An 11,164-nucleotide genomic window follows, 5' to 3' on the forward strand; every position below is an offset into this window, starting at 1 on the left:
ACAAAAAAAACCCAGGCTCATGTAACTGAAAAGACTAGGGCATGCCTCAGGCATGGCTGGATCCAGGCCTCAGACAGTATCACTGGCATATTTTGGCTTTGCCTCAGCTCCATTCTCAGGCAGATGCCCCCTGGGGTGGCAGAATGGTTGCTGCAGCTCCAGCCCTCATACTTGTTGCATTACAACCTCCCAAAATACAGACAAGGGAGCCTTTTATCCTACTGCTCCATCAGTAGTAGGATAAAAGTCTCAGGCCTGTCCTTAGCCCACATTGGGTCACCTGCTTCTCTCCTAGCCAACCACTGTGTCCAGGGTATGGCAGATTCTGACTGCCAATCAGGGCCTAGCACTGGCCCCGAGGGTAGGTGCTGCCAACCACCCAGCTCAGAAAGGGAAAGACTGGTTCCCTGACAGAGATTCGGGGAATTATTAGGAAGGGGAAAGGATGCCAGAAAACCACAGGTGTCCACTATAGCCAGTTTCCTCCTGCCCTCCCCACAGTGTACGTCGGCCTGGCCACAGTGGCTGCCGCCACCTGGTGGTTCCTGTATGATGCCGAGGGACCTCAGGTCACCTTCTACCAGCTGGTGAGCAAGGGAACGGCCAGGGAGCCTGCTGGGGTTATTCTGGAGGTAGAACCCACAGCCCAAGTTGTTGGGAGTTCCAGGGGAAAGGAGTCCGGAACCCCACGGGTGGCCAAAGGCTGTCCCCCCACCCCCACCCCCACACAGACGTGCGCCACCTCGGGAGTCAAGCTCAGGAGCCACAGGGGGCCTAGAGGAGAGGCTTCTCCCTCTCCCAGTCATTCAGTGACGGGGGCACCGAGGGTCTGACTGCCCAGAAGTGTCTAACCTTTATTGGGAAACCCCCCAAACATTGAGGGCTCAGAGACAGGAGCCTCTAAATGGTGGAACTTCAGGCAGAGGGTCAAACTGAGGCAACCAAGAGTGGAGGGAAGGAATCTGCCAGGCTCCCCACTTCCATGTTTCTCAGGGAGGGGACTCGTTGGCCTCTTGAAGTCACCTGGCTGGCAGGTGCGCACCATAGGCCTGGCTTAGTTCAGCACAGCTCTGGAAGCAAGCAAGGAGACCCCTCAGCTGCCGTCTGTCAGTCTGTCCCTCTGTCTGAGCAGCCAGCACATCTTTGCTTGAACAAGCCTTGACGGCAATTCCGGGTTTCTGTTTTGGGGAGAGCTGCCAGGATGCGGCATTTCCTTCCTCTGAATGTGCCTGTCTTTGCTACTTCCCTGTAGATTGAAGAGCTCCACGGAGGGGCCCCGCTTCCTGCCCACACAGTCTTCCCCGCCCCGAGGGCAGCGTTAGGGCTCTTTCAGGGGTTCACGTCCAGGTAGAGGCAGCCCAGAGGTGCTTTCCTCCACCCACCAGTCCTCGAGCACGTGGGGCTCTCACTCCTGGTGGCAGTGCAGAGCCCAGACCTGCATCCCAAATGCCCGCCAGCCCTCAGCCCCTGCTCACGCAGCTCCTGTGGGAGCGGCCGGTGGAGAGCAGGCGCGTGCTGCCCGTCCCGCTGCGGCCTTCTTCCAGCCCTGTCCCTACGACCATCCTTGCACTAGGGAGCCCAAATCTCTGACTACCTCTGCCCACATCGACCTTTATTCTGAGGGCAGTCGCAAATGTCCAGCTGGATACCCCCTCTGGGATGTCCCACAGCCACACTACACTCACCAGGTCCAAAGTCAGATCTGTCACTTTCTCCCAAACAGTCCCCTCCTCCATCTCCACCTTGGTTCCACTGCCTGCCTGGTCACCGAAGCCAGACTCCTGGGGGTCAGGCTAGACACGCACTCCACTCCCACTACCAGCCAGTCCCCAGTCCCCTTGGTGCCACCTTCCCAACTGCCTTCAGGTTTCTCATTTTTCCACTTGGTCAAGAAATAGCTGTTAGGCACCAGCTCCGTGGCAGGCACAAATTGCTAAGGTACGGCAGTGACCGAGCTGGCAAAGCCTCTGCAAAGAGCTTCCAGTCTGGCGGGAGAGAGAGAGGTGGAAATGGGCAGTCACATTTCACGGTGAGAAGTGCTTCAGCAGAGAAAAGGCAGGTGGCTATAGGACTTGGAGGTGGTCAAGTGTTAGACGTAAGGTAGAACTTTTCAGCTCCAGGCGTTGGGATTTCAGCAGAGATGCCCAGAGCCCCCCATGGTTCCTGGAGGAATGCTGAGTAAAGGCAGCTGAGTGGATCCTGGGTCCCGGCTGCCCAGGTTCACACCCTAGTTCCATCTCGCACTAGCTGTGTGGTTTTGGACAAGCTCCTTAATCTCTCTGTTGGTTTCTGCATCCATATAAAATGGGTAATAATAGCCCCTGCCTTCTGAGGCTATCAGGACGATCACCGGAGTCAGTCCCCATGAAGTGCTTAGCCCAGCACCTGGCACACAGGACGAGCTATGCAAGTGTTAATTAATGAATCCCAGAGCAGGGCTTGCAGGTGAAGATAAATAGGAACTAGCCAGGGAGGCAGAGGGAAAGAGGAGGCAGGACAGTGGCCTCCAAAGAAACAGATTCCCTCTGGGGCTCACGATGAACCTGTGAGGCAGAAGTTCCAGCCCTGAGCACCTTCTAGTGAACAATGCAGGAGGCCACACTGTGGCCCGTGACCTGGGGTACAATACGTGCGTGGCAGGTGCTCACTGGGGAAACCCAGAAGGTCTGAATTAGGCACCTCGATGTGTTGCTATCCTTCACATTTTCTTCCCTGGGCACGTGCTTGAGGATGCAAGCACGCACGTGTCCGAGTGGGAGGTGTGTGCCCCGCGTTACACGTACGTGCCGGCATTAGGTCGTTACCATTCAGGTCTGGGAGGTGGGGCCTGACGGTGGTAGCACAACCAGCAGGAGCATTTGGTCCTCTTGGTCACTGGGTGGGTTCAAAGTTCAGGACACTTGCTCTGCCCTATGATCAGATCTGCCCTATGAAGAGGTGCACTTGTCCCAAATACCAGAGCTTGGCTTATTGGAGAAAATCCCACCGTTGATTTAAATAAGATTCTCCAGCTCTTTGTTAAAATAAGAAATCTAGCCAAGCCAAAGTCTTTTATCATTCTTCATCCTGCATGAGAAGAGGGCTAGCGGCCCCTTCTGGCTGACAGAGCCCCTTGCCCGCATTGATGCTGCGTAAGAAAATCAGGGATGTATTTTTACAGATTTCTCTTTGAGGGCTATTTTCACAGCACGTGGCCCCTGTTCTAAACCCTTAGCTTAAAAGATCTCTGTGCTCTGATGAGACTCCAGAGGCCAGATTTATGTTGTTGGAGAACAGAGCCTTTTAATGGTGATGAATGTTCACGTTTATCCCCTTGGTGCAGAGGAGAACAAGACAGAAGTTCTCACGAGCGCCCTCGTTTCAGTATCTTATCACAGCAGATTCTGCGAGCGAGGCTTATGGACAGGAAGAAAACTCCCCTGGGGCTGCAGAGGCGAGGGCCACTTCCCTTATCAAGAGCCCCGAGAGCTCTTCGTTTATTTTTTTAACTTTTTTTTTATTGAGTAATAGTCATTTTACAATGTTGTGTCAAATTCCAGTGTAGAGCACAATTTTTCAGTCATACATGAACATACATATATTCATTGTCATATTTTTTTTCGCTGTGAGCTACAAGATCTTTTATATTTCCCTGTGCTATGCAGTATAATCTTGTTTATCTATTCTACATTTTGAAATCCCCGTCTGTCCCTTCCTACCCCCCGCCCCCTTGGCAACCACAAGTTTGAATTCTATGTCTATAAGTCTGTTTCTGTTTTGTTTTTACTTTTTTTTTTTTTAGATTCCACATATGAGCGATCTCGTATGATATTTTTCTTTCTCTTTCCGGATTACTTCACTTAGAATAACATTCTCCAGGAATATCCATGTTGCTGCAAATGGTGTTATGTTGTCGGTTTTTATGGCTGAATAGTATTCCATTGTATAAATATACCACATCTTCTTTATCCAGTCATCTGTTGATGGATATTTAGGCTGTTTCCATGTCTTGGCTATTGTAAATAGTGCTGCTATGAACATTGGGGTGCAGGTGGCATTTTGAAGTAGGGTTCCTTCTGAATATATGCCCAGGAGTGGGATTCCTGGGTCATATGGTAAGTCTATTCCTAGTCTTTTGAGGAATCTCCATACTGTTTTCCACAGTGGCTGCACCAAACTGCATTCCCACCAGCAGTGTAGGAGGGTTCCCCTTTCTCCACAGCCTCTCCAGCATTTGCCATTTGTGGACTTTTGAATGATGGCCATTCTGACTGGTGTGAGGTGATACCTCATTGTAATTTTGATTTGCATTTCTCTAATAATTAGTGATATTGAGCATTTTTTCATGTGCCTATTGATCATTGTATGTCTTCCTTGGAGAATTGCTTGTTTAGGTCTTCTGCCCATTTTTGGATTGGGTTGTTTGTTTCTTTCTTGTTAAGTCATATGAGCTGCTTATATATTCTGGAGATCAAGCCTTTGTCGGTTTCATATGCAAAAATTTTCTCCCATTCTGTAGGTTGTCGTTTGTTTCATTTATGGTTTCCTTTGCTGTGGAGAAGAGAGCTCCTTGTTAATTCTGCACCTGGCGTGTGTTGGGCCGCGTCATAAGCAACGGGCGGGGCTGGTGGAGCTGGATTTCAGTGGCAGAAATGGAGGGAGGGAGGGATGGAATCTTATTTAATAATAGTGACTGGGGCCCCAGTAGCCTTCCTCATCTGCCACCAAAGGTGAATTCTAGTCAAGTGGAATTTTGCTGACTGGTTTTTACATGCATTTACTTATTCAGTGGTCTCAGTTAATCCCCACCCCCACTCCTGCTCCTCCAGTGCTCAGGGTCCCATCCCCTGATTCCAGGGCTCCCTGCTGTCCTCCCCAAACTAATGCCAGCTACTCTCCCTCTGTCCCACCACACCCCTGCCCAGAACGGTCTGCCCTTCTCCCTGGCATGGTGCAGCCTCTCTGTCTCCATCCTGGGTGAGCGAGCCCCCCTCCCTGAGCCCTCCCTGTGGCAGAGCTGGTGATACTGAGTCCTCAGATGTGGGTGAGGGGGAGGGTGGGGCAAGGCTTCCCCCTTCCCATGCTCTGGCCCTGCTTCTGACCTCTGTTCTCCCCACCCCCTCCCAACCCCACCTGGGTGCTCTCAGAGGAATTTCCTGAAGTGCTCCGAGGACAACCCGCTCTTTGCCGGCACTGACTGCGAGGTCTTTGAGTCACGCTTCCCCACGACCATGGCCTTGTCTGTACTGGTGACCATTGAAATGTGCAACGCCCTTAACAGGTGGGCTGGGCATAGGGCCCTGGATCTGGGGTTGTGGAATGGGGGCTGAGGGTTAGTCAGGGTCCAGAATTAGGGTCAGAGGTGTCCAGGATCGTGGTCTGAGGTTCACGGGGTCCAGGATTGGGGCCTGAGGGTCAGAGGAGTCCGGAAGAGGGTTCTGAGACCCAGTGGGGGCCAGAATTGAGATCCAGAGGACAAAGGGAAACATGATTGGGGTCTAAAGAAATAGAGGGGCCAGGATTGGGTCTGAGGGACAGAAAAAGGGGGTCCAGGCTCCTGGGGACTGAGTGAGCAGCAGTGACACAGTCCTCTGGGCTGCAATGGCCTCCCAGGAGTGCTCCAGTCCTTAAAGAGCAATGCTGAGGCTCAGACCTCCCCCACATCTCCACGGGGTTGGGGGGTGACCACAGCAGGGCCTGCCCGCATCCTGGCCCGAGGTGAGCGCCCTGTGCCCTTGGCAGCATCTCGGAGAACCAATCGCTGCTGCGGATGCCTCCCTGGCTGAACCCCTGGCTTCTGGCGGCCGTGGCCATGTCCATGGCCCTGCATTTCCTCATCCTGCTTGTTCCGCCCCTGCCCGTGAGTCACTGTCCTGCCCCGCTGCCCTTCTGTGGCTCCTGGGGTGACAGGGTCCAAATCCTCCTCTGACACTGGACCTTTCTGGGCCCCTTTGTGATGGAAACCATCTGGGGGCTGGGGTGGAGGGAGATCTGATGGTGCTTAGTAAATGCAGCCTATGTCGGGACCCTGGCCAGCCGCTGTCCCCTAGGTGTGTTCCCCACTTTGGGACCCCCCCCCAAAGACTTGAGGAACAGAAGAGGTAGGGAGTCTCCCAGAGCTGGGCAGGTGGAAAGACTACACCCCTTCCTGGTGCAGAATCCCTCCCACTTCCCAACAGGACAGAGGGATTCGGTCCTGCGGGTGAGGGCAGGGGAGGGCACCTCAGGCAGAAGAAACAGGGTAGACAAAGATCTGGAGGTGAGACCTTGAGAGGCATCTTAGATGTGCTTGTGAAGAGTCCCATGTGGCCTGGGTGGATGAAGCGGTGGATTGTGGGGGCTCTGGGCAGTCCTTCCTTTAACCAAACCTCCCCTGCCCCAGCTCATCTTCCAAGTGACCCCGCTGAGTGGGCGCCAGTGGGTGGTGGTGCTCCAGATCTCCCTGCCTGTCATCCTGCTTGATGAGGCCCTCAAGTACCTGTCCCGGAAGCACATGGATGGTGAGTGGGAGGCCCCAGACCCTCCCCACCCTCCTGGCCTCCAGCCTGCCTCTCTGCCTACCCCTGCTCACAGGCTGCAGCGGGCTGGATCCAGGTTCAGTCTGTACAGGGGGAGGTGTTCTTGGATTGCCAAGTGGAGGCTGTGTTAATTGCCAGGTGGGGTCTGGTGGCTGTGACCCTTGGTGTCTGCAGGGGTCGGGGCCCTGGGCTTACTGAGCGGCCAGCAGGAGCACTGCTCAGGGTTCCGCTGCTTGCTCTCCTCACTTGCCACCAACCCTGCACAGCTGGGCCTACTGTGCCCTCCTCTGGGCCTTGGCTGCTGACTTCTCTGAACCTGGCCTGTCTTTATCAAGTCATTGTTGTGACAGCCTCCCTGGGCATGGAGTGGGCAGCCGCTGATGGCCTCCCAGACTCCAGACCACACCAAGTTGGCCTCTTTGATGTGGGTGGGTGGAAGGGGGCAGTTCTCTGTTTCTGAGTTCACAGCTCTGGGTTTGCCTGAGGACAGCATGGCAGGGGTCCAGGTGAGGGGCAGCGTGTGGAGGAGCAGGCTGGGGTATGGCGTCCATGGGGCAGGGTGCTCAGAGAGTGGGCGATTCTGAACCTCCCCAGAGCAAGGGAGGCAGTATCGTTCTCCCTGTCCAAGCTGCCCAGATAGGGAGGAAGCAAGGGCGAGAAACTCTGTTCCTGGGAGTTTGTGCCAAGGCAGTAGGCCCATGGCCAGGTTGCTAAGGAGGGCCTGGGTTAGGCCCAGAGATGGCTGAGGCCTGCACTGGAGCAGCTGGGTCCTTGAGGGCCACCACTGGCAGGAATGTATCCTCAAACCAGGGGAGGGTGCCTTGAGGGGGGTGTTATTAATAGATCACGTGCCTGTCATTCCGCAGGGGCCAAGGCAGGCAATCAGTCCCCATCTCCCACACTGGGCAGCCCTCCTGGGAGTTGCAAATATTTTATCTTATTAAAAAGGCCAAAACAATTGGCCTCCTCTCTGTGGAGAAGCTGGCCCACCACAGGTCTGTCCAGAGGGTGACCAGACACATGGGAGGGGAAAGGGGGCTCAGCTGAGGGTGGAGGTAGGTGTTCAGTGAGGCCTGTTGGAGCCCATGGGTGGGGAGGAGGGGGGAGCTGGACAAGGCATTCTGCCCTCTATGTGGTTCTTTCTGGTCCACCCTCAGACATTCCTGGGGAGGTGAAGCGGGGAAATGGCTCTGTCACCCAAAACTCCACCCACAGGAACCCCAGCTCTGGCTGGAGCATGGAGGTGGTCCACCAGAAAGGCCACTGGCCAGCCTTGACCGTAGTAACTTCACTTGCAGAGCCTGGCTTCCTGGGGATGTGGGCGGCTTGGACAGCTTCATGTCTTCGAGAGCCTTCCCTGGTGACCTCAGCTGCCAAGAGATTCTGCACATTTTCTCAAGAAAACTTAGAACATTTCTCAGCCAGTGGGAAGAGCCTAGGTCTTGGGGACCATCAAGCACATTTTCTTGAGAAAACTTGGAACATTTCTCAGCCAATGGGAATGGGCACCACCCAGCATTGACTGCTCGGTGATGGCAGATTCCAGCCCAGAGAAGGGGAGGGAAGCAGGCCCCTCGCAGGCCGGGACAGGTTGGAAGGGCTGGGGAGGGAGCAATCCCTACAGGGCTGGGGTTGGAGGTAGTCTCTAGAAGAGGTCTGAAAGGGGAAGATTGGGCCTGGTGGAGAAGGGGCTGGGCTGGCATGGCTTGGCCTCTCTAGTGGGGCTGGGGCTCGGAGTGCAGGGTAGAGAGGTGAGGCCAGACTGTGGCAGGGGCCTCAGACACCAAGGTAAGGATCCTGATGTTATCCTCAGGGAAGTGGGAGCCGCAGAAGGGTGGAAGCCTGGGAGGGGCTGGGTTGACCACAGAAGGCAGATGGCGGCGAGAGGAAGGGCAGGGAGGCTGTTGGGCCTTGTTGAGCTGGTCTTGGCAAGGAGTCACTGAGGCCCAGCCCAGGGTGAGCCAGTCCTGGGCAACGCCCCCACCTCCACTGTTATCCTGACATGTTGACTATGCTTCCAGTGAGACTTGGCTTGAAAGCGGGGCTTGGGGAACTCTGGTGTCAGGAGTGGCTGTGGAACCCACAGGATGGACATAGGCTGGACATCTGTGGCCACATCTGAGAGGTGGGGTGGAGTGTGCCCACTGGCAGCCCAGACAGCTCTGCCCCGTGCGGCTGTGGTCCCTTGGGCCTCCTAAAGACAGACAGGGCCGGAGTGAGACAGGGGACCCTGTTACGTTCCCAAGCCAGCTTGGTGGCCTTTTAGGGAAGTTTTGCTGAGGCCTGATGCTCATGGCTTCCCCGTGATTTACGAGGGATGTGTCCTGGGGAGGATTATGGATGCTGGGTCAGCCCAGGGAGGTGGGGGGCTCCTCTTGCCCCACCTCCTGGCTCTGCCCAGGTGTGGCTGAGGAGCCGTCAGGCGGAGGCCTGTGGGCCAGACAGAGGGGAGGGGAGACCTGGAGAGACTGGGTGGGGACAGATCTGGGAGGCTCCAAACATGGGGTGGGCTTGGAGTTTATTCTGATGGCAGTTGGAGAGCCATCAAAGGGAATGACGGGCTGGATCTGAGTGTGATGCCAGGGACAGGGGAGTGATGGGGAGGTCAGGTAAGGTGGGACCGAGGGCGCTTGAGGCCTGGCGGGGGCAGCAGAGGACCAAATGAGCTCAGGAGATGCAGGTGGTGAAACCAGCAGACCTGGGTATGTGGGATGGGCGAAGTGTCAAGGATGGCCTTGGTTTCTGGGCCTCATGATGGTGGGTAGTGGTCCCCCAAACTGGAAACCAAGAAAAGAATCATCATCGGGTGGTCAGGGATGGAGAGGGTTGACAGGACACTCAAGTGAAGGAAGCCCCAGGGACATCCAGGGGGATGTGGCCGGGCTGGGGGCCGATCAAGAGATGCTGTGGGGGAGTGGGGCTGTCCCGGGAGAAGTGGAGGATGAAGGGGTCAGAAGGATGGGGCTGCCTGGATGTATGCTCTCATACGTAACGTACGTCTTAACACACTCTCGGTTTTTCTTCCAGAAGAAAAGGGCCAGAAGTGAGTGTCGGGAGCAGAGTGGAGTCTCCATGTACCTCAGAGTGACGGTGCCCAAGCATGCCCCCACCCCTGCCCCACCTCCACGCTCGCCCGCTTACTCACTGGGCCCGGCCACTGTCCGAAGGGCCATCCCCAGGCCCCCTCCCAGTGTCCCTGTCCCCACTCGCATCGCCTGGGAGCTCTGTGATTCATGTCTCTGGGGCTTTCCTGGAAAGTTCGTCCCTGAAGCTCTGGCCCAGGAGCTGCAGCCCGGGAGGGGCCTGCCCAGAAGCCCGAGCTGGCGGCAGAACCAGCGATGCGGAGCCCCCACCCCCAAAGCCACAGGCACATTCTGGAGCCTGCCACCCTGTGCTCAGCAGCTGGACATTTACTTGCTGACCTGCCTTTCTGCACTGACGGAGGACTCCCGGGACCCGCTCAGACCTCTCTCTCGGTGCCTGGTCTGGGGCCTGGTCAACGGGGTGAGGAGGGGACATCTGGGCCCAGCTGTGCACAGCAAGGGCAGACAGCCCCCTCCACTCTGCCTCCACAAAGCTGGCTCCTGAGGGCTTGAGCCTGCTTCTGTTTATATGTGTGGGGCCTGTTTCTGTTTATATGTCAGAGAGAGGGACACAAGAATGGGGGGTGAGGGCTGAGCAAGGACCCCCTCCCCTGGGAGCCAGCCAGCCTGCCTGCCTGAGCTCAGCGCACTCCCAGACCCAGGTTTCCCTGTCCAAGCAAACGAGATGTGCCAGCTCTGTGCTGTGATGCCCGCTCTGCCAAGCCGAGGACGGATTTGCCTCCGTGTCCCTGGCACCTGAGCCCCGAGACGTCCTTGGGACCCTGAACACTGTGCCCTACAGCCCACCCGGTGCACTGCCATCTCGAGGTCTGCACAGCTGGGTGGTTCTGGGTCCTCTGGACTCTTGGCCTTGCTCTTTGCCCCTCGCCCCACTCATCCATGAGCTGAAAGGGTGTCACTAAGCATGGTTAGTTACCCAGGGCACTTCCTCTCCCTCCCTCCTTGCTGGAGGAACGCATGTGCTTGTGGATCATGTCCATTGATAGGAAAAGAGCCTGGAGGGACAGAAATGTTGTCTTAACTCAGCTTTTCCCCTTTGGCAAAAATTAGCTAGGCGCAGAAGAAGGCAGTGAGGAAATGGCTGCATCCTCGCCCCTCCTGGAGAGCATACAGTGGTGGTTTTATATGTAAATCAAGACTCACATCCCTGCCCTGGCCCCCAGAATCAAGAGCCCCCTCAGCCTGCCTTACAGACAGATGGGCTCCCCGTTCTGTGGGGCTCACCCGCTGCCCCCAGAGATTCTCCTTGTCTTTCCTGCTGGGGGCAGGGGGATCTGAGGAGGGCAGGGCCCGTACCCACCTGCGGACATGCTGTTGGGCAGAGAAATAAAGGTTGAGTGTCTAGGGCAATGAGGGCCATCAGAGTCTGTTTCCTGGAGAGCTGTTCCCTTCTGCCCCACCACCTCATGTCTACCTGGGTGCTCCCACCACCTGTGCAACCCCCACCCCACCCCCGCCACTGCAGGAGCTGTGAGCAAAGCTCTGGGGCTCCCACGCCGCCAGCCAGCTGGGGGTCCTGTCCTCTGACCAGGCCCCAGGGAGGCACTGACATCCGGAGCCACA

General features: G+C 56.2%; 1 protein-coding gene across 3 annotated transcripts in view; it reads left to right on the top strand.

Moving 5' to 3' along the window:
• The window catches only part of ATP2A3 (ATPase sarcoplasmic/endoplasmic reticulum Ca2+ transporting 3), a 36,123-nt gene extending 25,172 nt beyond the window's left edge, over positions 1 to 10,951 (top strand). For 2 of the 3 annotated variants that reach the window (XM_072940370.1, XM_072940368.1), the window contains exons 17-21: positions 502 to 587; positions 5,127 to 5,260; positions 5,722 to 5,839; positions 6,362 to 6,479; positions 9,525 to 10,951. In XM_072940370.1, the coding sequence (XP_072796471.1) occupies positions 502 to 587; positions 5,127 to 5,260; positions 5,722 to 5,839; positions 6,362 to 6,479; positions 9,525 to 9,544 (476 nt within the window). In that variant the 3' untranslated portion in view covers positions 9,545 to 10,951. The remainder of the gene's footprint in view (positions 1 to 501; positions 588 to 5,126; positions 5,261 to 5,721; positions 5,840 to 6,361; positions 6,480 to 9,524) is intronic. The other variant, XM_072940369.1, reaches the window with a different exon arrangement.
• Positions 10,952 to 11,164: the final 213 nt, after the last annotated feature.

The sequence above is a fragment of the Vicugna pacos genome, chromosome 16 (genome assembly GCF_048564905.1).
Source record: "Vicugna pacos chromosome 16, VicPac4, whole genome shotgun sequence".
Lineage (NCBI taxonomy): Eukaryota > Metazoa > Chordata > Mammalia > Artiodactyla > Camelidae > Vicugna > Vicugna pacos.